Source organism: Theobroma cacao, chromosome 9 (genome assembly GCF_053813885.1).
Source record: "Theobroma cacao isolate CCN51 chromosome 9, ASM5381388v1, whole genome shotgun sequence".
NCBI classification, from domain to species: domain Eukaryota; kingdom Viridiplantae; phylum Streptophyta; class Magnoliopsida; order Malvales; family Malvaceae; genus Theobroma; species Theobroma cacao.
In genome coordinates this window covers 1,476,461-1,498,124 of record NC_142647.1, presented here as the reverse complement: position 1 = coordinate 1,498,124, position 21,664 = coordinate 1,476,461, and the positions used below count along the sequence as shown (strand labels likewise).

The following is a 21,664-nucleotide window of genomic DNA, read 5'->3' as shown; positions in this document are numbered from 1 at the left end:
TAATACTAATCTTTCAGCAGACATGAGAAGAAGAGATAGATAAGGCTACCAAACTCGGATAAATTCAAGATCTACAAATAAATGAACAGCCGTAAGGGACTGATGCACCTCCATTAAAGTAACACAAAGTCACAGCCAAAGAAACAGTATTTGAAGTTCGAGCATTGCAATGAAATTGAGGATTTTCATCAAGCAGTCACTCATTTCAGCAGGGTCTTGACTATTGATTTGACATTGAGTTTCTTCAGGTCTGTATATGACTGGCCACAGCCAACAAACATAACCGGCGCTCCTGAGACGTAGACCATCGACAATGCTGCCCCAACCTACGTCAATTTCAGTTATACGCCAAAAGTAAGATAAATGGCAGTGTGAGATTCCCATAGCAACCAAAATATAAAAAACCTTCTCGGATTCAAACTCATTTTACCTTGTCATCAATAGTGTCAAACTTAGTGAGCAAAATCCCATCTATCAATCTTGGAGTAGGAGAAGTAGAGAGGTCAGCCAATTTCTGCAAGAAGAGCAAGACTCACTGCTTTATAACATAGATTTAGTAACATAGGTACAACCAATAGATTTGAAATTTTGAATACGACAGACAAAATGTTTAAACGTGAAAGCAAACCTGGTTGAATTTTGACAACTGGTCAACAGCATCATTCCCAACTAGTGCCTCTCCAACAAATAAGACAAGATCCGGATTGTTGAGGTATATAAGCTTCGAGAGAGCTCTCATTAATGGTTCATTATCCTGATAAGCATAACATGGATATTAATAACATAACAGTGGTAACAAAGAAAAGCAATATAGCTAGGATTGCATTTAAATATCCTTCAAAGCAAAATAGCTCAATTGGTCGTCTCACTGCCTATAGCAAAACCAATATAACTGGTCCTTCTCTAGTTCTTGAAAGCAAACCTGTTTTGAATGGGTTATCTAGACATCTTCTAGTTTGTTCCATTCAATTTCAGAGTAAATAATGTATTGAATGCAATTGGTTGCCATTGCAAAAGTTATACCACTATCTTGACCCTTAATCAGAACCATCATACTTTTTATTTTCAGGATTCTGAAAGCAATAGAAAGTATGAATGAAGCACCCACCAAGCACTACCCAAAGTATAAAAGTCCACAGAAATGAATTGACTGATTAGAAGATACCTGCATCCGCCCAGCTGTATCAACAAGAACAACATCTGAACCATTACGAGTGGCCTCCTGAATTGCTTCCTTTGCTACAATTGCAGGATCTTTCTCGTACCCTTTCTCAAATATAGGAATCTAGCAGGCAGCAAGTAACAAGTCAGATATAAAAGAGTAGCTATACCAATGATACTTGTCATTACACAAAGCAAACCACCTTGGAGCAAGATGAGGCCCAATATGCTGAAAATATAACATTTACGATTAATGTAATACCTGAAGTCTACGTGCATGAGTTCGCAGCTGCTCAACAGCTCCAGACCGGAATGTATCACAAGCAGCCATCATAACACTAACATTGTGCTGCAGAAGCCAGTAAGCGACCTGCACAGTAACACTTGAGGTTAGCCAGCCTGACCAGAAGGCATGTCCCTGGGGACATATCTACATATAGTGCACTTAAATCAGCTAAACCTTGGCTAGATTTGTTGATTTCCCAACTCCATTAACACCAACAAAGACAACAACATATGGCTTCCTCTGTTCCTTGGCAGCATGCACATCCCTCAGTATGTCAATGGAGCGTCTAGGAGTTAAAATACGAATAAGAGCTTCTTCCATTGCAGCCTGCAGTCACAATTACCATTCTCCATTAAATTTATAGGCAATCAAAAAGCAGGAAAAAAAAAGGAAACAAAATTGAGTCCAATTGTAAAAGATGAAAAAATTGTAGACCTGCACTGTTGAAGAGATCCTTGTGAATGAGGCCAGCTTTTTTCCTTCAAGACTTGCAGCTACTGATTCACAAAGCTTCTCTGCTATCTCCTCAGCCTGTGAATGCCACATATACGTAAGCAATCCTATAAACATTGAAAGGTACCAATCCATTGGAAATCAAGAGTGTTATATTAGAAGAAGACATACCACATTCTTTGTCATAAGCCTATCTTTGAGAGCCTTCAAAGCTGGTTCTAGGTCTGCCTTCTCCAAATTTGCCTTTCCCGCAATACTGAGCCCAAGGAAGTAGAAAATGAATAAGTGATGCAATTGCATCATAAATTCAACAATTTACAACGAAATTGGATGGTGATGATAAAAGCTTACGGTAGAGGTGGTGCAAAGCCCAAGTGAAACACAATAAGGTGGCGCTTGGTACTTTACAATGCAATGTGATTGTAAGTAATGTGATTACAAGCAATGTGATTGCAGGAAAAATAACATTGTAGTGTTTGGTATGCAAGCAAAATAATGATTAAAATGTAGAGAGGATAACATTACAGCGTTTGGTTTACAAGTACTTTGCTAGGAATGTAATGTTAATTTTCAAAATTACCCCTATTTATTAAAATGCAAGTTTAATATACTTGTATTTTTTATTATTAGTTTTTATATAATATCATCTCTTAAATATATTTTTAATGTCATATGTTTTATTTTTATTTCTTATTATAATCTTATATATTTTATTTTCATTTTTTAATACAATTTTTAATATTATATATTTTATTTTAATTTAATTTTTTATTTTTATATTATATATTTTATTTTAATATTGTTATTTTAATTATAACGTTATAAAATGTTTTTAACAAGATAATAAAGTAGAAAGGTAAAAGTGTCTTTAAGAATATTACAGAGTGCAATGTAATGTGATTGTATTGGTTTTGGTCTGCAATCACATTACATCTCTTGGTTGTAATGTGATTGCATTGCAATCTTACATTGTTGTGATCTGTTGCAAAACAAACACTGCAATGTAATTTAATTGAGCACTTTGAAGGGAATGTGCTCCCACTTCCCTCATACCAAACTCTACCTAAGAGTTCACCATACGATGGGAAACAAAAAGGAGTGTATAACTCTTTGGGACTGGAATATATAACATGATACAAGCAAATGATGTCTAAAAATCTTTCATTCTTTAAGTGGTGATGCCTAGCAGAAGAAATATCATACATTGACTACTAATGCCATCTTTTGCAATGTAAATTATATAAGCACATAATGGCAATATCAAAAAGATCAACTCTATAAAAGAAACATTTCCAACTCAAGTTGTAAGGTTCTATGAAAATAAATAAAACTAGTCGGGACATGCTTTATGACGAGTATCTGAACATGATAAAACAAAAGCCATGAAGGCTTTACCCAAAAAAAAGGAGCTCCAATTTCACTCTTCATGAAGACAGAACAAATATATCCTAGAATAGAAATTATGAGCTAAAAGAAGAAACTACATCAAAGGGAGGATAAAGTACAACAAATACCTCTGGAACATGGAGGAAAACCAACCCTTTTTCTTTGCTTCAGGCTTGCTATCCTTCCCCACATTGTCATCTTCTTCACTTTCACTATCACTGCTGATAATCTCTTCAATGTCCATCATACTTTCACCTTGATCAGCTGCAACAACCTCTATATTCTCATTTCCATTTCCATCCAGTGGATCAGTAAAGTCCAATTTCGTCTCTGGAGGTGCATCGTCCCAAACTCTATTCTTCTTTGCTACTTTTTTCTTAGGGTCCACCTTGGAACCCTTGTTAACAACAGTATCAGTTTTCTTTCCACCTTTAGTTCTTTTCTGAAGCTTACTTACATCGAAAGCACTAATATTGGAACTAGTATTTTCTTTACCGTTAACAACACCTATCATCCTAGGTTCTTCAATCTCAACATGATTACCATTGGAGTGTCCATTCTCCAATTTACGGCCTTTCACTTTATCACCATCCCCACCATCAGCAGCCAAGCCACCCTCACTCTTCTTACTTCCTTTATCAAAACCAGCTTTTTGCACCTGCCCTTGCTTCTTATTGTTATTCACAGGTTTAACCATCTGTTTTGATTTCTTAAACTCCTCAGCCCTAGCTTCTGCCTCCCTCCTAAGCTGCCTAAAAGTTTCATCAAAATCATTATACAGTGTCCTCTTAGGATCATAAATCTTCGAAAACTCACGCCTCACCAATGCAAGAAGATCGTCCACATACAAAAGATGGAGAATACGCTGATAGACAGCAACAAAAACAAGGCCAAGCTCATTATGGAAGGTCCATTTGAGGGTGTAAGAAGCACCAGGGGCATCATAGTTATATGATGCAGCACCAGAGCGCTCCTCCAACAGACAGGACCGGATCAGGGTGTCAATTGGTGACCCTTTAAGAGCATTCCCAAGCTCTTTACATGTCCAGAGGATTAACCCTCCCCTGGTAAATATCAGCAACTGCTCTAACATCTTTTGATTTCAGCAAATCTCCTGCAATATAGTCAAATAAAACTCAAAATTCAGATACCCAAACAATTTAAAAAGCATAAATTTCCAAGAAAGAAACTTTTTCAGCTACAAATTTTTAAATTCATTTGCCTTTTCCCTCTCCTTTGGAAATAATCGCAGATTAAATAAAAACACCCCCAAAAATATTTCAGAAATTAAACCAAGAAAGCATGGATTTTGACAATTATTCATTCCAATAAGCAAATTATAAAAAAAGGGTCTTTAAAAGAGCGGATCTTTTTCTCATTGGAACAGGAACAATAATAAAAAAAAAAAGAAAAAGAAAACTCATGATCCGCAATTGAAAATCCAACCTACAATCTGCAATTTTTCAGATACAAAACAAAATGATACCAAGATTCGAATTTGAGACCCTGACTAATAGATCAATCAATCAGAATTAAATCGAAACCTCAAAGGCAAACAAAATCAAAGACCAAACCTATAAAAAAATTCGAAAACAAACCAAATTCTCGTAAACACCCAACAGATAATAAGAAGGAAAAATACCTGAACTCTTCCTTGGAAATCTTACGAATCCTACAAATAAGAAGGTGTAATTTGAAAGAGAAAAAATCTAAAAAAAAAAGGAAAATTCAAATTGAGGAAGTTTTTGCTTTGGGCTATATATAGGTCTTTATTATTATTTTTTATTATCAGGAGTTAATTAACAAATAAATAAATAAAGAGTTTTTGGAAGTGTAGTAAAAATTGAATCTGGGTCTGACCAGATTCGTCGGGCGTTTTAAGCATTGGCGCACGCCACTGTAAAAAAACACATAAAAAAAAAAAAAAACTGTCTCCGACCACCAACGTTTTACGTGGCGGTTAAAATATCTATTTAAACAGCGTTTTCCCTGGAGTTACTCTGTGCGCCACGTGTCGGGAAGTTTCCACTGTATCGCAACGCTGCGTTCTGGAGCGCACGATGACAAGGCAGAAGATAAGAGTTTGCGGTCTGACGAGGATTCCAATTCTGAATGGGACCGTGGGGTATTAGGTTGCGACCTACACTCTTACTTATAGCTAATTCGGTGGATTTGGATTTTAAATTTTAATATTATTAAATTAAATTATAATTCATATTAGATTCACTGACAAAGTATTATACCACAAATGATGTAGTATTATTAAAAATTATTTTTTATAAATAAAAAATTCATCATAATTTTCAATATTAACAAATTTATTAATATTTTATCGATAAAATTCATAATTTTATAATGCTTAAGATACGTGAAATTTTAAGATTCGAATCTTTTTTTTTTTTTAAGATTTTTCATATATATCGTGAATTTAGTATAATGATGACATTAAAATTTTGATTAATAGAAATCCATATAATCTAAATCTTTGATATAATTTTATTATTATTATTTTCATAACTGCATTTAAAGCATAATGTTATGGACAAATCAATCAGCCCCCAATCAGGTTGTTACTTGTTAGAACTCACACAGCAATATTTCCAAGCCAAAAGAGCAATGGGACCTGAGCAACAGCTACTAGAAGTAGAAGATAATGGCGTTTGCTTGAATGGTTCTCAGACCTTCTCACCTCCGCAATCAGAATTCTCTTCATGATCTTCACAAGCAGCATTCCCATACAGAAACATTCCCACAATGTAACTACATAGAAGCAGTGACTCCATAGGATCCTGCAGAGTAGAACAACCGAAACTACAGCAAAACTGTACCCTCCATAAGCAATGATGTCGAGCAATGGCACGTCTCCGTCTCCAAGTGTATGCAGTGTTGCTTCGAGTAGAAGGACTTGGAATAACCAGCAAAGCAGTCCATTCGTAGCTTGCAGGCCTACAGCTTCAGGACTAAATCTGGAAAACAAGGAAATTTGTTATATTTGCCAAATGGTTTAAACGAAACAAGAAGATTAAAAGGGAGGTTGGACTTGCTTTCCATTGATGCCTAGAAAGAAGCCCGCTAGAACCACATAAGTGCCAAATGCCATCTATGGGATGTACAGATCAGGTGCATTTATGTCATGAATTGGAGGCTTGTAAGAGAATTCACCCCCTACTGTTTCTGTTGCTCTCATCCAGTGTCCCTGGAGGAAAAAGAAAGAGTGTGTCAACTTCTGAGATGGAAACAGAAGGTAATATTTACTTGCTATTGCATATACCTTATGCAGGAATGGGAACAGAATTAACTTCAATTTGTTCATCACATACTGATCACTCACTTGAAAGTAATACTGGGGATTGGAGAAGTATCTGCTGATCTGCAATATGTTTCACAAGCAAGACTAAGAATCATCATTCAAGGAAAACCATCTGCTTAGAACTTATAAATCTTACATTGCCCGGCACATAGGCTGAGCCTGATCTAAAGAGCTTCTCCCCGTAGGCACCCAATTCGGTTTTGATCAAATCAGTCCCAGCTCCATATAGAGCATCACCAAATGGATTCATTTGCTCCTTTCCTGCTGGTTGAACAATGATTTGCACACATCCTTCTGAAATACATAATGATGTTATATATACAATAACTGATGGATAGTAGGTGATGTGCTATCTATTGAAACTTGGCAGTTCTGATTCAGCTTACCATCTATATTTGCCAAAAGGGAAATATTCCATTCTGTGGTTATTGCTGTAACTAAAGTTTACCATTTCAGGAAGGGGGCACATAAAAAACCAAGCCATTTTTTTCCATGGTACAATAAAAAACAGTGGGCAAAGACCAGAAAATGACAAGTCGCTTTTGGCCCAGATACACAGAGAAGCAAGCCATGCTTACACAGTTACACTCGACCCAAAAACAGAAGAAAGTTGTCCTAGAACCGAAGGCAGGATTTTGCTCTTCTAATTGACATTTAATCAAACTTTAAAACTAGCTTAACTATGCAAGTAAACAGTCAAATAATGTCTACAATGAACTGAAACAGCTTATTCTATTGACAAGAACGCTGAGGTTCGGATTGAACTATTGCTGTAACAGGAAATCTAAAAGGTACCATATATGCTAATTAACCCACAATGGGTAGTTAATTAATTAGTAAATTTCTTCAATTATTCATATATTTTCCGGGACATATTTCGTCCATGGGCTTTGATAACAGTACAAAGACACTCACTCACCTTCTCCCTGTGTGTTGAAAATTGCCATTGGTATCCCCAAATTTGGCCAACCTCACCCAATTCCCTTAGAATAAAAATTTTCATGCTTTGAAACGGTGATTTGGCATTCTGACGGGTCCGCTTCCGAATGTTACAGTGCTAACTGTGACATGTTCCTTCCCTAATCTATTTTTCCAAGTTTAGGCAATAGATACAGTATCCAGACTGATACACACACTATCTAGTTGGGCCTGGATGGACTTTTTGTCCACTAGGATGCAAGTTTAAAGGCATTGCTACTGTTGTTGGGTCCTAATGTCCTCCTTCCAAAATCCTATTTCCCAATGTCGAAACAGACGTATCAAATATTTCTGCCACATTATACCGGGCTACGACCTGGTTTCATTGACCCTGTTGCCTTTGGGCCTTTGTCTTTCTTTTTAACAGCTTCCTCCTCATGGACCCAGAATGCATGATTACACTTGCAGATCCACACGCACATAGCATTGTGCAGTACAAATAATTAATGTTTTATTAGCCATGGTTAATTATCAGTATATGAAATGTGCTTGATTCCAACCGACGTGATTCCTGATCACGATCCAAAAGAAAAGGAGAGCAAAAATGGTTGACATAAAAGGCTACGGTCATTGGCTCTATCTCACGACGCCCGTTAAGTAATAAGTCACATCAAACTTTGTCTACATTCCAACCGAGTTGTGACCAATGACCATTAGCAAACTAATACTGTTATCCTTTTTCCCCTTTTTGTTGTTTTAGAAGTTATCAATCTACATGCATAACCTAATAATCGTCTACCCAAAAAGGAGATTCCATATCTCACCTATCATCTTTTCATATCACTATCAAGAAACAGAAGGTTCACAACATATTTTGGGCAAATACCCAAATCCCAAAACAACATTTTCGAAATGAAAGGCAGCCCAAGGAGTCTGCATCGATCTGAATGATTGGTTTGGTTTACATGGAATTAATGAGAGAGCTCATTCAATGGCCATAAACTGGTTACTCCAAAACTGAATATGGTCAGTCTTTCAATGCAAGTTGTTCTACTTTGTCCTGGAGTTAAGGGGTGTCCCATTATCCTTAATCACGTCTATCGAATCAATCTTGTTTGATTGCTACCTTATATCCACCCATTTACCTAAGTTGACATTCGGAAGCTATATATATATGGCGACAAATTTTAGAATCCTGCAGGAGTGGACAATGCCAGCCCGAAAGGCCTCGAGAGTCCTAGAGACATGAGCGCAGTTTAAACTTTAAAGCGAAACCAATGCCGACATAACTGCCCAACTACTCATATTGAAGACAAGCCACTTCCATCTCCCCATACCAACTCCTCCTTTCCCTCTTCCCCAATCTTTTATTCTCTTGTTTGTCTTTAATGTGATCTGATTGTATTATCTGCTGGCTTCATGAATGCGGACGACCAAGAAATTACATCCATGAATGATTTTATTAAGGCGACAAAATGGGGTCAAAACTGCGGTGCCGTGGCTGTTGGGACATCTCTGTATATAATGATCCGTTCATACATGGCTGGATCGCTTAGGTCACGCTCGGCATATTGATCTTTCCTGCATATTTTTCAACCAAATACATGCAAGGCCCAAAGATTCTGTGTATATATTCTTTTTATTTTGACTGATAGAAGTAGATAATGCTATAGATCAAACTTGATCTTGTAATGAAAGGAATTTAAAATGTAATATATCATCTTAGGGTATTTTATATCTTTTATAAAATATGAGAAAGAAACCCGTAAGATAAGGACTTTACAAAATGTAGAATAACATTTTTGATTTCGTCATTCCATTAGTCATTGAGTTTGCTTCTCTAAAGATGTGATTGAATGAAAGTTTGTTACTAACGTACTCTTATTGGTAGTTTCTAAACTCGAATCTAGATTTTCAAGCTTCAAGACAACTAGATAAGTCATTGATTTACTTTGACATGAGCTATGCATGACAAGGATCCAAAAGAATAAATACAGAGAAGTGTTTTTAAATTAATACCCAAATTTCCTTGGTGCAATTATAAATTATGATGAAACTTTGACCAGATAGAGATGAAAGACAAGTAATATTAAAATGTCCAGTTGAGGATGCCAAGCATGCATGTATATATCTTAATACATATTCTTCAGAATTGAATACATTTAAGGAATTAAATCTAGGGATGAGAAGGTTCCAGGGCAGATATAGCAAAGCATATGCATTGATAGTGATGAAGCAAAGTAGAGAAATTGTGGGATGTGGAGATGTTAATTCTGCATGCTTGCATGCATATGGGGATCCGTGCTGTACACATGGAAACGATTGGAAAAAGAATACTGTAAAAGAGACTGTGGAAACAACATCTCGGAAATCATGGGCCAGATCTCATGTTAAAGAGTTTACAAAAGCAAGCAAAAGTTATAATTAGGTCTCTGACTGACTTTGGGGTGTAGAATTCGTTAGCTAGCTGTTCCAGCGTTGAAAAGAACCCTCCATTTGCAGTCCCTGCATGTGGGGTTGAGACTGGTCTCCAAACATATATATATATATATATATATATATATATATATATATATACACACACACATACTAATACTAATAATCATAATCATCAGAATGGACGGCAATGGACAAGTTCTTTTGTTCTTATTATGTGAGTTTCAAGCTCAGGGGATTTTCATCCTGCAATTTAGCCGATTATTTGACATTTAGTAAGAGGACAGGGCATTAATGTTCATGCACATGCAGGCGGCGGTGGACGCGTATACCTCGATCTCTATTCCTTGCTGCTGAAGAATTTCATATATTTGCCAGCTTAATCTCACAGAAAAGGATGCATGCATGCATGCATGCATGTATATCCAGTTCATTAATTTCTTCAAGGAAAGAGGAAAGAAGAGGTAGGAATTAATAGTATAGTTCAACATGTGAAAATTTTGTCTGTCAACTACCTTTGGTAAATCCTGAACAGTTACCCTACTTAATAAGGATTAAAGAATTGTAAATTAGGCACGTTTGCTGCCTTTGGGAAAGAATTTGGTAAAAGGGGTTTGAACAACTTCCATTGACAAATTTTAATGGGGATGTTAAGGAGGATGCAACAATAATTGGAAAGTTGACCAAACCCTGTCACACTACTCCAATTTTTAATCAAGAACACATCTAATCGAATAATCTAGTTTAATTTAACCACCTTGGCCTTTTTGCAGGCTTTGAGACCACGAGAAAACTTCATGCAAATTAGAAAAAGAAACAAAAGGGTGGTCATGCATGATTCCTATTGAGAAAGAGATCTGATAACGACTGCTCGTTGGGACTATGAGCATCTCTTTCTTCAGGCTTACTGCCTCCCAATTGTTGCAGTTGTACCCCATTCAAAAGTATCAAGGCTACAGGCCTTTAGGAAAGGTCACAAGAGTCACAACCCCACATCCATTAATCTTTATTACCCGCCTTTCTATCTTTGTTTTTTGGACCACAAAGGCTGTGGGAGAGAGAGAGAGAGTATTCCTCTGCTTAGATTCTATGGTTAAAATAATGTTTTAGTATAAGCTAGGCAGCTCAAGCTTGGCTTAAACCTTATTATTCTAAGTGACCACTTTCAGTCCAAGCTCAAATGATAACTTTGTTTATTTTTTTAAATAAACATAAAATTAACACCTTACAGGGTCAATTTGCTACTAGTATATACCAGAACTATTGTTTTAATGATTATATTATTACTTTATATATTGCTGATAACATACAAAAACTAATTCAACGGCAATTTTACCTGTCTGTCACTCTCCATCAGTACTGTTAAAGTTAACAAGTTCAAGATTGCTGATCTATATCCATGAAGATTACAGATTAAGAGAGTAAATACTTTCATTGGACCCTAATTTCTTGGTCATTGGTATTTTTACAGTATGGCAAGAGAGAAAAAGAATCTTGTGATGCATTTATGATGTTGCTTCTGGGTTTTTAACCAAATTTGGATCCAGCTTTCAAATTGCCTCTTGTAGGACCGGCTACTCTCTCTCATCTGAATCTTGAGAGAGAGAGAGAGAGAGGTCCACATAGCTGCCTAACCCTGCAATAGTGTAGTAATGCAGCAACATCAGACTTGATAATTCACCATATAAATCTACAATTCAGGCTTGCATATCTTCTCTGATCAGTTCCTATACATGTATCAATATCTCTGAGTGAGCCGTAGCATAGCTGTTTTACATTACAGCAGAGAGAGAAAGAGTGAGAGCAGTACCCTTCATTTTTCAAAACGAGGGTGCAAATGGCAGCAACGGGTCAAAGCAAAGCCTTTGTCATCTCAATATCTTACCTGTTCTTCTCTTCACTCATCGGCATTATTCTTGCTGCTGTGCCAAAACAACAAGAACTCGATCGAATTTCATCTCTTCCAGGACAACCGCCAGTGACATTTTCTCAGTTTTCAGGCTACGTTACTGTCAATGAGAAACATGGTCGAGCTCTCTTCTACTGGCTGACGGAAGCCATTACAGTTCCAGAGAAAAAACCTCTAGTTCTTTGGCTCAATGGAGGTCAGTCTTTCTAGCTTTCTAGCTAGCTACTCCCTCTATTTTCTTCACTGTTGCTACATTTTACCATAGTCCAACAAGTAAGACTGTCCTGATAGAGAAATATCCATTTTCTCATGTTCTTTTTCAAGTCATTAAGAATGGTCTAGCTAATTTTGCCATACATGTTCAAATCAAAGAACTTGAATAATCCATATCCATGGTAATTTCTTTTTCCTTAAAAAGGAAAAGAACCAAAATAAAACTGAAGAACATTGACTAATTAAGAACCCATAAACAGTTCTCCATGGAAAAACAATCCCCCACACCCGAATCACAATGCTGTAGACTGATGAACACATCATTTTCCATGCAATTAATGTCTTGTTTCTTTGTTGGTTCTGTGCTTTAAAAAATGGCATTGATACCAAAATGATGAGCCAAAAAATATCTCTGCCTCTCAATAAATGGAGCATTGCGCACTGCACGTCCCAGCTCATGTCCCAATCCATTGCCGATGCCCACCCTATCCACAATTCCATATAGACTGCGCCCATCAACTCCAAGAGCAAACTAGCGAAGACCCCTTAACCCAAGCTAAAATGCACCTTCAGGCTCAAGCGGAAAGAAGTGTATAGTAAAAACGACTGTGTTTACGTGGTACCCAAAAAGGAAAAACCAAAAATAAACCCGCATGGGACCTCGTGATCTCTCTCTGTCTGTATCTTTTTAGGGTTTTATTCCTTCTACAACTGACGTTTATTCCCTGTTTTGAATAAACCCGTTGCCTCAAAAAAAGCCTTTGCAGCTCTCTGTGTAATTTCTTTGTCACTTTGTTTTCAACTTTCTTTGCATTTGCTAGTTGTTCTTTTTTTTTTCCAGAAGGAAAACCTAAAAGCTACCACAAAGTGAACCAACTTTTTCCAGTAGAACTGTCCAAAAATTGTTCATGTTGCTGCAAACAAAAGATGCACGCCGCTCCCCCCCCCCCCCCACCCCTCCTTCTCTGTCTCTCCTTTTCTTCTCGTCTTCTTTGTTTCTTTGAGTTGACTTGAGATAGAGAAGGCAGCAAAAAAGGGAAGAAAAGAAGTTTGCCACCAACTCCCACTGTTCCTTTGTTTCTTTGAAGCACGCGCATTTCAGTAGGAGAAGGTGATGGTGATGATGATGTGGGGTTGCTCGAGCTGCTATGACCCAGAAATGGGGGAGGAATTGAAATATTTTTTTGTAATTAATCACTTAAAAGTTCATTAAACTAAACCACGGGAAATATAAAAATGTGGGTCACTATCTAGCGAATTAATAACAGAAGCTGACATCTCATCAGAAGGAAATTAAACTGTTTCCTTAGTGTTATAAATATAGAATATGGGTCACTATCTAGCGAATTAATAACAGAAGCTGACATCTCAGAAGGAAATTAAACTGTTTCCTCAGTGTTATGTATATATATATATATATATATATATATTTTTTTTTTTTTTTTGTGAAGAGCAAAGGGGGTAGGTGTTCCTTCTCAGATCGCTTCAGTGACTCCATTAAATGTTTTTCCTAACAGGATGAAAATGGCAATCTTACCTAATGGTTTAGAGTAGATAAATTGACTGAACTGCTATAGATTTGATTGTTGAATACTATCACTTTGACAATCTTGTTCAAATATATCATTAAATTTTGAGTAGTTTTAAGGAAGCAACACTCTCTTCCCCTTGCATTAATTTGAAGATTGGGATAACATTTTCTCGCTCGTACAAAATCTGGGAAGATGCGATATGGGAAAAAAAAAGGTGCTTAATTAGCTAAATTACTTCACCAATAACTACTGTGGGCAACGGTCATTTCCATTGATCTTGACAGGCCCAACTTCTCCTGTTTCTGCTCCACTATGTACACAGGGTTGACCCTACTCCAAGTGGTTAGCTGAGCTAGACCGGAATAGAAGCATCACATGGTGGAACTGAAACTGGGCCACTCTTCGATTGTTGTCACACCCCCACTTTACTCTATTTCTTCTTGCTTGAAATCATGCAATTTTTGATTGCATGTGTTTATTGTGGTTGGGAAAAATTCTTGCTTCAAATCACTACTATCTTTGAACTATGAACCTCTCATTCAAGGGTCACATCTGTTCTTGCTTCAAAAAAAGAAAATTCAAACTTTGTCCTCCTTTTGCAATTATGAATTGACTCCACCCTTATTCAAAAATTATTTCCTCCCCTGTATCTGTATTTTTTTTATCTAGATTAATTAGAGGATTGCATTGATACAAAGATTGTAGAGACTGCTCAAGTCTCTATTCAAGATATAGTACTATTGCAGTTGCAGTACTAATAAAGCTTGTTTATTCGCGTCATGTTACTTAACATTCAACCATATTTGAAGTTCAGAATGATGATCTAGGTTTATCAAGAAAAAACAACCATCAAGTGATTTCTTCTCATTATTTAAATATTTCAGTCTCTGAGTTGGCTTGGTAAATAAACTTGTCAGAGCTTAATTAGTTAAAACCAAAGTACATGGTGGTATATGAATTCAGTGATTGTCAGGTTGTTCTAATTAAATAAGCCAATTGACCTTAAAGGGTTTGAGTTTCTAGTTAATTTGTCACTGATTGACTGTGCAGGGCCAGGTTGCTCATCAGTGGCATATGGAGCATCAGAGGAAATTGGACCATTTCGGATTAATAAAACTGGTTCCTCCGTTTATCTCAACCAGTATTCATGGAATAAAGGTAACAATCAAACACCTAATCTGTATGTATTGAATTTGGTTTCCAAATGGCAAAATCACATGAAGTAAGTAGAACAAATTTTTAGTAATGTTTGCAGGTTCTCATCTTTTTTTCAGCACTCTTTCCCTTATAAAACTTACAGTATTTGGTTTTGTTTATGTTTACAGAAGCAAATATTCTGTTCCTTGAGTCACCTGCTGGAGTTGGATTCTCTTACACAAATATAAGCTCCAATCTTGAAGACTCCGGAGACAGTCGGACAGGTGCTTATATTAGCAGCTAACCATCGCTTTTTTACTGCTCTCATTTGAAGCATCATTCTTTAATCCTGATGGTAGTTTGTTTGTGAGTTGACACAGCTCAGGATGCTCTAATGTTTCTCATCAGATGGATGTCAAGATTTCCACAATACAAACACAGAGAATTTTACATTGCTGGAGAAAGTTATGCAGGTAACTGAACCTGCAACAACTGGTTATAACTCAATTTGTTGCTAAATAAGCTTTAAGAAAAATATTCTGAACTGACAAAATTGTAAATGTTTACATAGGACATTATGTTCCCCAGTTGGCCAAGAAAATCCATGACTACAACAAAGCCTATTCGCACCCAATCATCAATCTTAAAGGATTTATTGTAAGTAAGCCAAGCGTGGTTTTCACTTTTATCAGATATTAAGATATCAGAAACAATCACCAGAAACTCTAGATAAAGTTCATGGACTTGAGAGATTTTGAATGAAACTCATACAGGTTGGAAACGCTGTTACAGACAATTACTATGACAGCATTGGGACTGTTGCATTTTGGTGGAGCCACTCCATGATATCAGATAGAACCTACAAAGCCATCATGAAACATTGCAATTTCACAGCAGAGAAAAGTTCCCAAAAATGTGATGATGCTGTCAGTTATGCCATGAACCACGAGTTCGGAGACATCGATCAATACAGCATTTATACCCCATCTTGCTTGGCGTTAACAAATAACTCAGCCAGGCATATAAGGCTCAAAAATACTCTTTTGCATAGACGGGTTTCGGGGTATGATCCGTGTACTGAAAACTATGCTGAGAAATACTATAATCGGCCCGACGTGCAAAAGGCTATGCATGCAAATACAACTGGGATTCCTTATAAATGGACTGCTTGCAGGTTTCTCCGTACTTTATCATTAAGTTGAATTCTTTCTGAAAAGGGTGGTTTTGGTGATTGAGAAATGATTCTCTTTTTTGCCATTGGACAGTGATGTTCTCATCAAAAACTGGAAGGATTCAGAAAACTCTGTCCTACCAATATACAAAGAGCTGATTGCAGCTGGTCTAAGAATATGGGTTTTCAGGTGAGTTCTAAACTTCACTGACCTCATACAAAATCTCTAAAGTTCTGCTCCTGAGTTAGAAAAAATAAGTAGGGGACACAAACGAACCAGGCTGCAATTTTTACACAAGAAAAAGACCATGGGATACTACAAAAGGAAATACTAAAATACTCAAAAAGTAAGATACTTCGTATTTTCAGATACTGGCAGTGGCTTTTTCCTGTAGTCACAGTAAAAGAAGGGGCAGTGAGACAGGCTGACAATCACCGTTTTCTAGCTGCAAGCTTATATCAAGATGTGTCCAAATCATATGAATAACAATAGGCATTTGTTACTGCTAGGAAATTAGGCTTCAGAGGTTGAGTGTTTGACTGTCCTTGATCAGATTCATACAGGATTGTGTCGCTGCATGATTTTAGTCTACACACTGCACTTGGACCTGATTTCATTTTCCGAAGAACTAAATGTACCATAAATGACTTCCGTTGAATGCAGCGGTGACACAGATTCAGTTGTACCTGTGACTGCCACCAGGTTTTCCCTCAGCCACCTCAACCTCCACATCAAAACTCCTTGGTATCCGTGGTACTCTGGCAACCAGGTATTTCACATACTCACACCATATCTGATTTCCGAAATGGTTTTATTAGTGGTACATCCTAGTCTTTCCTTCTGTTTTTTTTTTCTTTTCCAAATATAAAATCAGTTTGAATCAATATATGATTGAGTAGGTTGGAGGATGGACAGAAGTTTATCAAGGACTAACTTTTGCTACAGTCAGAGGAGCTGGCCATGAAGTTCCTCTATTCCAACCCAAGAGAGCTTTCATTCTTTACAAATCGTTTTTGGCAGGGAAAGAATTGCCAAAGTCTTAATGAACTTTCTCTACTTAAGAAGACGGGGAAAGATCAATTGTTTCAGCTTTTAAGTTTGTTGAGCAAATGCAAATCTACCAGTTAGAGCAAGATCCCCATATAATTTAATATATGGGCGTTTTATAGTTAGGAATGATTCATTGAAATTAGGATTTCTTATTATTTACTCCAAAGACTTAGTTCTCCATTTCACAGTTCGGGCAAAGCCCAAATGATGGAAACTGAACTAGAATTGTTAATTGAAAGAACTTGAGGAAACGGAGCATTAATCCATTTTGCATGTCGAGTTTTCACCTTGAAAACAAATGGGAAAATTGCCCTCTGCACTGTTTGCTTGCCAGGAAAACAAGATTGTAACAAGGCAATTTCACCTAAAAGAAATGATACTGTAACATGTTAGCCAAAAGCTTGTTGTCAGGACATAAACGGTTGATATGTGCAGTACTAATTGCCAACTATAATCATTAGGAGCAGGACTAAAGGTTCCTACCTTCCGTTATCTAACTATCTAATGGTCAACTGGTCCTGCCAGAAACAACCCAGAGCAGCCCGGTAGAGCGTGCACGCAATTGCACTTGACTAGAAGTTCGAGGCTCTAAGACTGAATAGAGAAATGGATTCAGTTCCATCAGACCATCACAAAACGAAAATCTAAAATCTTCCAAACAGTCTTGCTCTACCCAGTTCAAATATTAAGCTGAATGGCTTTGCAAATTCATAGTAATAAGTGTAAAACGAGTGTTTCTGCATTGGTTTGTATACAAAATTGAAACTAGCTCATCCAGGTGCCAGTCAAGAGATCATTACTGCTTTAATCCACTCACTAAGGTCATCTAGGTACCAGTTGAGAGATCATCATTGCTTTAATCCCTCACCGAGACCTTGTGGCATTCCTAAGCTTTGCGCAAGATCACTCATCCTTTCCTTCATGGCCTGAGAAAATCGAAAAATAAAATATCAGTAAAAGTGATTCTAGAAAAGGTTCTGCATCTTGTAATTACAAAAAATTAGGAGATTATCACCTGGACACTTTTTTGGTGTGCATCCTTGTATGCTTCATTAACTAACTCAGACAACTTCTACACATATTAAGTTTGGGAAAATAGATTAGGAGCTTGATATGGGCACCAAGCAAACAAGTTACAACTTTTAAATTCTTCTCAATGCCTTATAATCAGCAGCCCAACATGAGTCATTATTGGGGCCTAACTTAACCAAGTGGAAGTATCAAAACTGTTTCTTCCCTGTACCATTTCTTAAAAGGATTTTGTAAATAAGAAGCACCTAATATGTGACTAGAATCAAGGTGTCATCTCAAATAATCTGGCAGAAAAATATTTGAATAAACGGATACTCACTTCTGGACCCAATTCCATTGCTGCCTCAGTAATCTCTATGCGTACAGGTTGCTGGTTTCCAGATAATGTGGCCTGAAAAAGAACATTATCAGTCAGAATATCTGTAAAATTCAATAGAAATATACAATAACAGTCTGCTTAAGATATAAAGCAGCAACAGTTCATTGGAAAACATGAAAACTGAAATGGAACCATTCTTCATCCAAGGCATATTATATAGTCCTATGTATCTCTTATATTCAAGATCATGAACAGAAATTATAACCATAATAGTAATTGACAAAAAGTTTCTAAACACAAGAATTTAGTTTAAAACAGAAGTCTTTCTATAATGACTCCACCCAAAAGGACTGGACAATCCAACTGAAACATATAAGTGGAAACTTATTCAGTGGAACAGTAATTGGTAAAGGAACCTGGGATCTAAAAACTAGAAGTATAAACTGACCTAGCTTGATCTATGTTCATTAGCTAATGTTAATGTAGCTAACCGTGTGAAGCAGTTGATGACATTTCTAGAGCAAGAGAGAGAGAGAGAGAGAACTATAATAACCTACCTTTATCAGCTCACCTTCACAGTAGCCATCAAACTCTGCTCTGCAATACAGATAAAAACCAAATGGAACTCACACATAGAGAGAAATTAAAAGTTCAGACATCAATAGGTGTAAGATAAAATCCATACGCGGCAAGTTCTTTTTGCACACGCACAGCCTCAACCTGGACAACCATTTGTGCTTTCTTCACTGTCTCATAGAGGTTTTGCATGTTTCCAAGAATTCCTGCCTAAGACCAATTAGCAGGACAGCAGCGTTAGTTTCAAAGGAGGAGAGAAAGTCAACCATGGTGCTGTATTCTAACTATCATGTGCAATTGTGAAAGATGATGAAGCTTGTGTAGCAGTCAAGTGAACCATAATGCCTGGTCACATGACTCAAGCAGTAATCAATTTTGGCACTTTTAAATGGACCAGTGGTTATGAAACAGAGTGCAAATCTAATGAGAAGATAGAGGACTAGAGCCATCCATGCATAGTGGCTGCCTATAATCTCTCTCTCTCCATGCATATGTATATGTCTGACAAAGTGAAAACACAAGATGAACCTTGATGACATATAATTGACTTAGACTACCATCAAAATGGATTAAACTGGGCTTTCCTTGTTTTCTAGCCCAATTACTCTCAGTAGTTTAGTAAAAACATCCTTCACACAGATTGGATCACATGACTTCATACAGGCTACTTGCTTCCTTAGTCTTGCACACAGCCTCACTAGATTTGTTCCGCTCTTGGAATTTGGGTTACTCATGGATTGATACATAGTGGCCTATGTGTATACAGAAGCTCTTTTGTTTATCATTATCTTTAACATAGAGAAAGAACAAGAGCATCTGACAAAACATGCATCCAAAGAATGGCATGGTGTGCAAATATAGCTTATCTTGACATGGGGCATTTAATATGACAAAACAAAGACCACGTACAGGGCTCAAACTGACCTACTAAACTACCAACATCAAATGCAACCAATAAATATTTCACAGAAATTACTAGCAGTAACACGAAATACATGTATAACAATAAAAAAGACACTGAAACTGAGACATGACAACACCTAAGGCAGAATTTAAAGCATCATTTTCAGTTATACAACTAGTATTCGCTACTAGTCCAAACAATGGGGCATTGACTATAATCAAAAGGTCACAACAATATTAGAGCATGGATCAGACTATAACACCGCTAAATAGGCTATTATCCCCATAACATGGAAGGCATGCTACTCAATATCAGAGGTCAATGCAGCCATTTCTAAAGAATAGTTTAAGTTAAAATGCAGTGTACACCAGAAGCAAAGGCTAACATAACTGACCTTGGAAGGTGCATCATCACCCTTCTCACCATTTTCCTTTTTTCCACCAAACAGACCATATACACGTAGAGATTTATAGCTACGCCCAGATTTTCGACGACCTGACGATGATAAAAACTGCTTACCAGCTAGATTTGTACTGAAATTAAGATTACCTGAAAGCCATCAGGAGAAACACAAATTCGAAAATTAGAAGACACTCTTTAAGATCATAAATTGGGAGGAAAAATTGAAGTGCATATAAACACTCAACTGCAAACTAGACACTAGATTAGCACATAACATTTTAGGTCCCCTGAAATTTAGCATTGGAGTTCTGAAAAGATTGAATTTCCTAATGACTAGATTCACTATTTTCTATAATTAGAAATAAAAAATTAAGAATAAAATGTAAAACACACAGAAAAGCAAAAATCTGAGCAAATTTCTACTTAATAAAAAAAGTGAGAAGATTAATTGAAGGTTCATACCTTCATCTTTCAATAAAAAAAACTACTAAATTAGACCCAATATAACTATTTAGCTATGGTGATAGCTCATTTCAACTCAAAACAAGCACTAGAGCAAACCCAGAAAACAAAATCAAAACTTTTTTGCATATTCTATTCTGATCCTCCATTTTTTCAGCAACCAAACACAGAGAGAGAGAGAGAGTTACCAAGGGCGAGAGAAGACGGGATGGGCTTCTTCCAGTCAGTGGCTTCATGCAGATTTAATATTTGAGCAGTCACGGCACTTGTCGAAGCCATTGGTTTTGCAGGTTCTCTTCACCAACAAAATTTTCAGATATTTCTATAGACTGCAGACGGACAAGAAGGAGATTTCACAAGATAAAGTTGGTTCTTTTTTTGGGTTTCCGGTGCTTGGGATTTTCTGTTCTTGGAGTGTGTACTTGTTTCCATGTGGTCCAATCAAAGAAAGACACGTTACCATGTCTGGATAGTTTTTACTTTCTTTTTCAGTCAAAAAACGTGGGAGCAGGAAATGCAAGGAAAAGAAAAGTATTGAAATTGTCAAACCCAATCCTACTGCTTGGGCCTCTGACATTGTTTCTACTTACAGGGTTTCACATTGTTCCAACCCAACTTGCAGAAGGCCCAAACTGATTCGATTGTTGTCTTGTTTATGGCTCTTGCATACCTGGAATCGTCAGAAGCATCGAAAGGGGTTGATGGTTTTGGTTTGGTGACAAAGGGGTCTGATATTTAAGTCTTATATTCTGTAATCTGAGTTTGCTTTGACTGCAGACATTCAATCATTAGCTATGAATTAGCTTTAATCCCTTTGAAGAAGTGCTTACAGACATGTCTTAAGTATCTGTTCCCATGTTTATAAATGAAGAATTGGTACATGTGTTTATGTAGTAAGTTTTGGTCAATACCATAGCTGCTCCCTTTTTTGTGGTTTTTTTGCTTTGGTTCCTTGTTTCATTGAGCTTTTCAAAGGGACTGCAAATATTGATTGTAGAAATCTGAG

General features: G+C 36.9%; 4 protein-coding genes and 1 long non-coding RNA gene across 6 annotated transcripts; 1 reads left to right on the top strand and 4 right to left on the bottom strand.

Moving 5' to 3' along the window:
* Window positions 1-23: 23 nt before the first annotated feature.
* LOC18587828 (signal recognition particle receptor alpha subunit family protein) lies at window positions 24-5,069 on the bottom strand. Its single transcript, XM_007011845.3, has 10 exons — window positions 4,929-5,069; window positions 3,415-4,400; window positions 2,072-2,156; window positions 1,883-1,978; window positions 1,622-1,774; window positions 1,424-1,531; window positions 1,166-1,285; window positions 629-754; window positions 431-514; window positions 24-326 (listed from the first exon to the last, which is right to left on the bottom strand). Exons 2-10 carry the CDS (start codon window positions 4,377-4,379, stop codon window positions 201-203), a joined length of 1,863 nt encoding a protein of 620 aa, XP_007011907.3. The 5' UTR covers window positions 4,380-4,400; window positions 4,929-5,069; the 3' UTR covers window positions 24-200.
* An 801-nt stretch (window positions 5,070-5,870) lies between these two features.
* Window positions 5,871-6,473, bottom strand: LOC148760612 (uncharacterized). Its single transcript, XM_088810321.1, has 2 exons — window positions 6,400-6,473; window positions 5,871-6,252 (listed from the first exon to the last, which is right to left on the bottom strand). Exons 1-2 carry the CDS (start codon window positions 6,471-6,473, stop codon window positions 5,871-5,873), a joined length of 456 nt encoding a protein of 151 aa, XP_088666447.1.
* A 96-nt stretch (window positions 6,474-6,569) lies between these two features.
* Window positions 6,570-7,584, bottom strand: LOC18587827 (uncharacterized). The gene is made up of 3 exons (XR_016028477.1): window positions 7,516-7,584; window positions 6,733-6,890; window positions 6,570-6,656 (listed from the first exon to the last, which is right to left on the bottom strand). It is a non-coding gene; the product is annotated as an uncharacterized LOC18587827 (long non-coding RNA).
* A 3,977-nt stretch (window positions 7,585-11,561) lies between these two features.
* On the top strand, window positions 11,562-17,236 carry BRS1 (alpha/beta-Hydrolases superfamily protein). Its single transcript, XM_018127930.2, has 9 exons — window positions 11,562-12,055; window positions 14,655-14,762; window positions 14,930-15,025; window positions 15,122-15,214; window positions 15,313-15,398; window positions 15,515-15,915; window positions 16,007-16,102; window positions 16,577-16,682; window positions 16,813-17,236. The coding sequence occupies exons 1-9, from the start codon at window positions 11,788-11,790 to the stop codon at window positions 16,954-16,956; spliced, it is 1,398 nt and encodes a 465-aa protein (XP_017983419.2). The 5' UTR covers window positions 11,562-11,787; the 3' UTR covers window positions 16,957-17,236.
* A 295-nt stretch (window positions 17,237-17,531) lies between these two features.
* On the bottom strand, window positions 17,532-21,056 carry LOC18587825 (Putative BCR, YbaB family COG0718). 2 transcript variants are annotated; one of them, XM_007011842.3, is made up of 7 exons: window positions 20,847-21,054; window positions 20,189-20,343; window positions 19,000-19,100; window positions 18,872-18,911; window positions 18,315-18,386; window positions 17,979-18,035; window positions 17,649-17,889 (listed from the first exon to the last, which is right to left on the bottom strand). In XM_007011842.3, exons 1-7 carry the CDS (start codon window positions 20,935-20,937, stop codon window positions 17,812-17,814), a joined length of 594 nt encoding a protein of 197 aa, XP_007011904.3. In that variant the 5' UTR covers window positions 20,938-21,054; the 3' UTR covers window positions 17,649-17,811. The 2 variants fall into 2 exon arrangements, with proteins under 2 accessions (XP_088666034.1, XP_007011904.3); XM_088809908.1 differs by lacking the exon at window positions 17,979-18,035 and having other exon boundaries at window positions 17,532-17,889; window positions 20,847-21,056.
* Between the last annotated feature and the right edge of the window lie 608 nt (window positions 21,057-21,664).

Excerpts from the sequence above, each read along its gene's own strand:
- LOC18587828 (XM_007011845.3), bottom strand. The coding sequence starts at position 4,379 with ATGTTAGAGCAGTTGCTGATATTTACCAGGGGAGGGTTAATCCTCTGG. Across the intron at positions 1,979-2,071 it reads GGCTTATGACAAAGAATGTG|GCTGAGGAGATAGCAGAGAA; the intron begins GTATGTCTTCTT and ends TGGCATTCACAG. Across the intron at positions 1,286-1,423 it reads CTCATGCACGTAGACTTCAG|ATTCCTATATTTGAGAAAGG; the intron begins GTATTACATTAA and ends GCTGCCTGCTAG.
- LOC148760612 (XM_088810321.1), bottom strand. The coding sequence starts at position 6,473 with ATGAGAGCAACAGAAACAGTAGGGGGTGAATTCTCTTACAAGCCTCCA. Across the intron at positions 6,253-6,399 it reads GACATAAATGCACCTGATCT|ATTTAGTCCTGAAGCTGTAG; the intron begins GTACATCCCATA and ends CTTGTTTTCCAG.
- BRS1 (XM_018127930.2), top strand. The coding sequence starts at position 11,788 with ATGGCAGCAACGGGTCAAAGCAAAGCCTTTGTCATCTCAATATCTTAC. Across the intron at positions 12,056-14,654 it reads AGTTCTTTGGCTCAATGGAG|GGCCAGGTTGCTCATCAGTG; the intron begins GTCAGTCTTTCT and ends TTGACTGTGCAG. Across the intron at positions 15,399-15,514 it reads TCAATCTTAAAGGATTTATT|GTTGGAAACGCTGTTACAGA; the intron begins GTAAGTAAGCCA and ends AAACTCATACAG.
- LOC18587825 (XM_007011842.3), bottom strand. The coding sequence starts at position 20,937 with ATGGCTTCGACAAGTGCCGTGACTGCTCAAATATTAAATCTGCATGAA. Across the intron at positions 19,101-20,188 it reads GTGATGATGCACCTTCCAAG|GCAGGAATTCTTGGAAACAT; the intron begins GTCAGTTATGTT and ends AATTGGTCTTAG. Across the intron at positions 18,036-18,314 it reads CAATGGAATTGGGTCCAGAA|AAGTTGTCTGAGTTAGTTAA; the intron begins GTGAGTATCCGT and ends TAATATGTGTAG.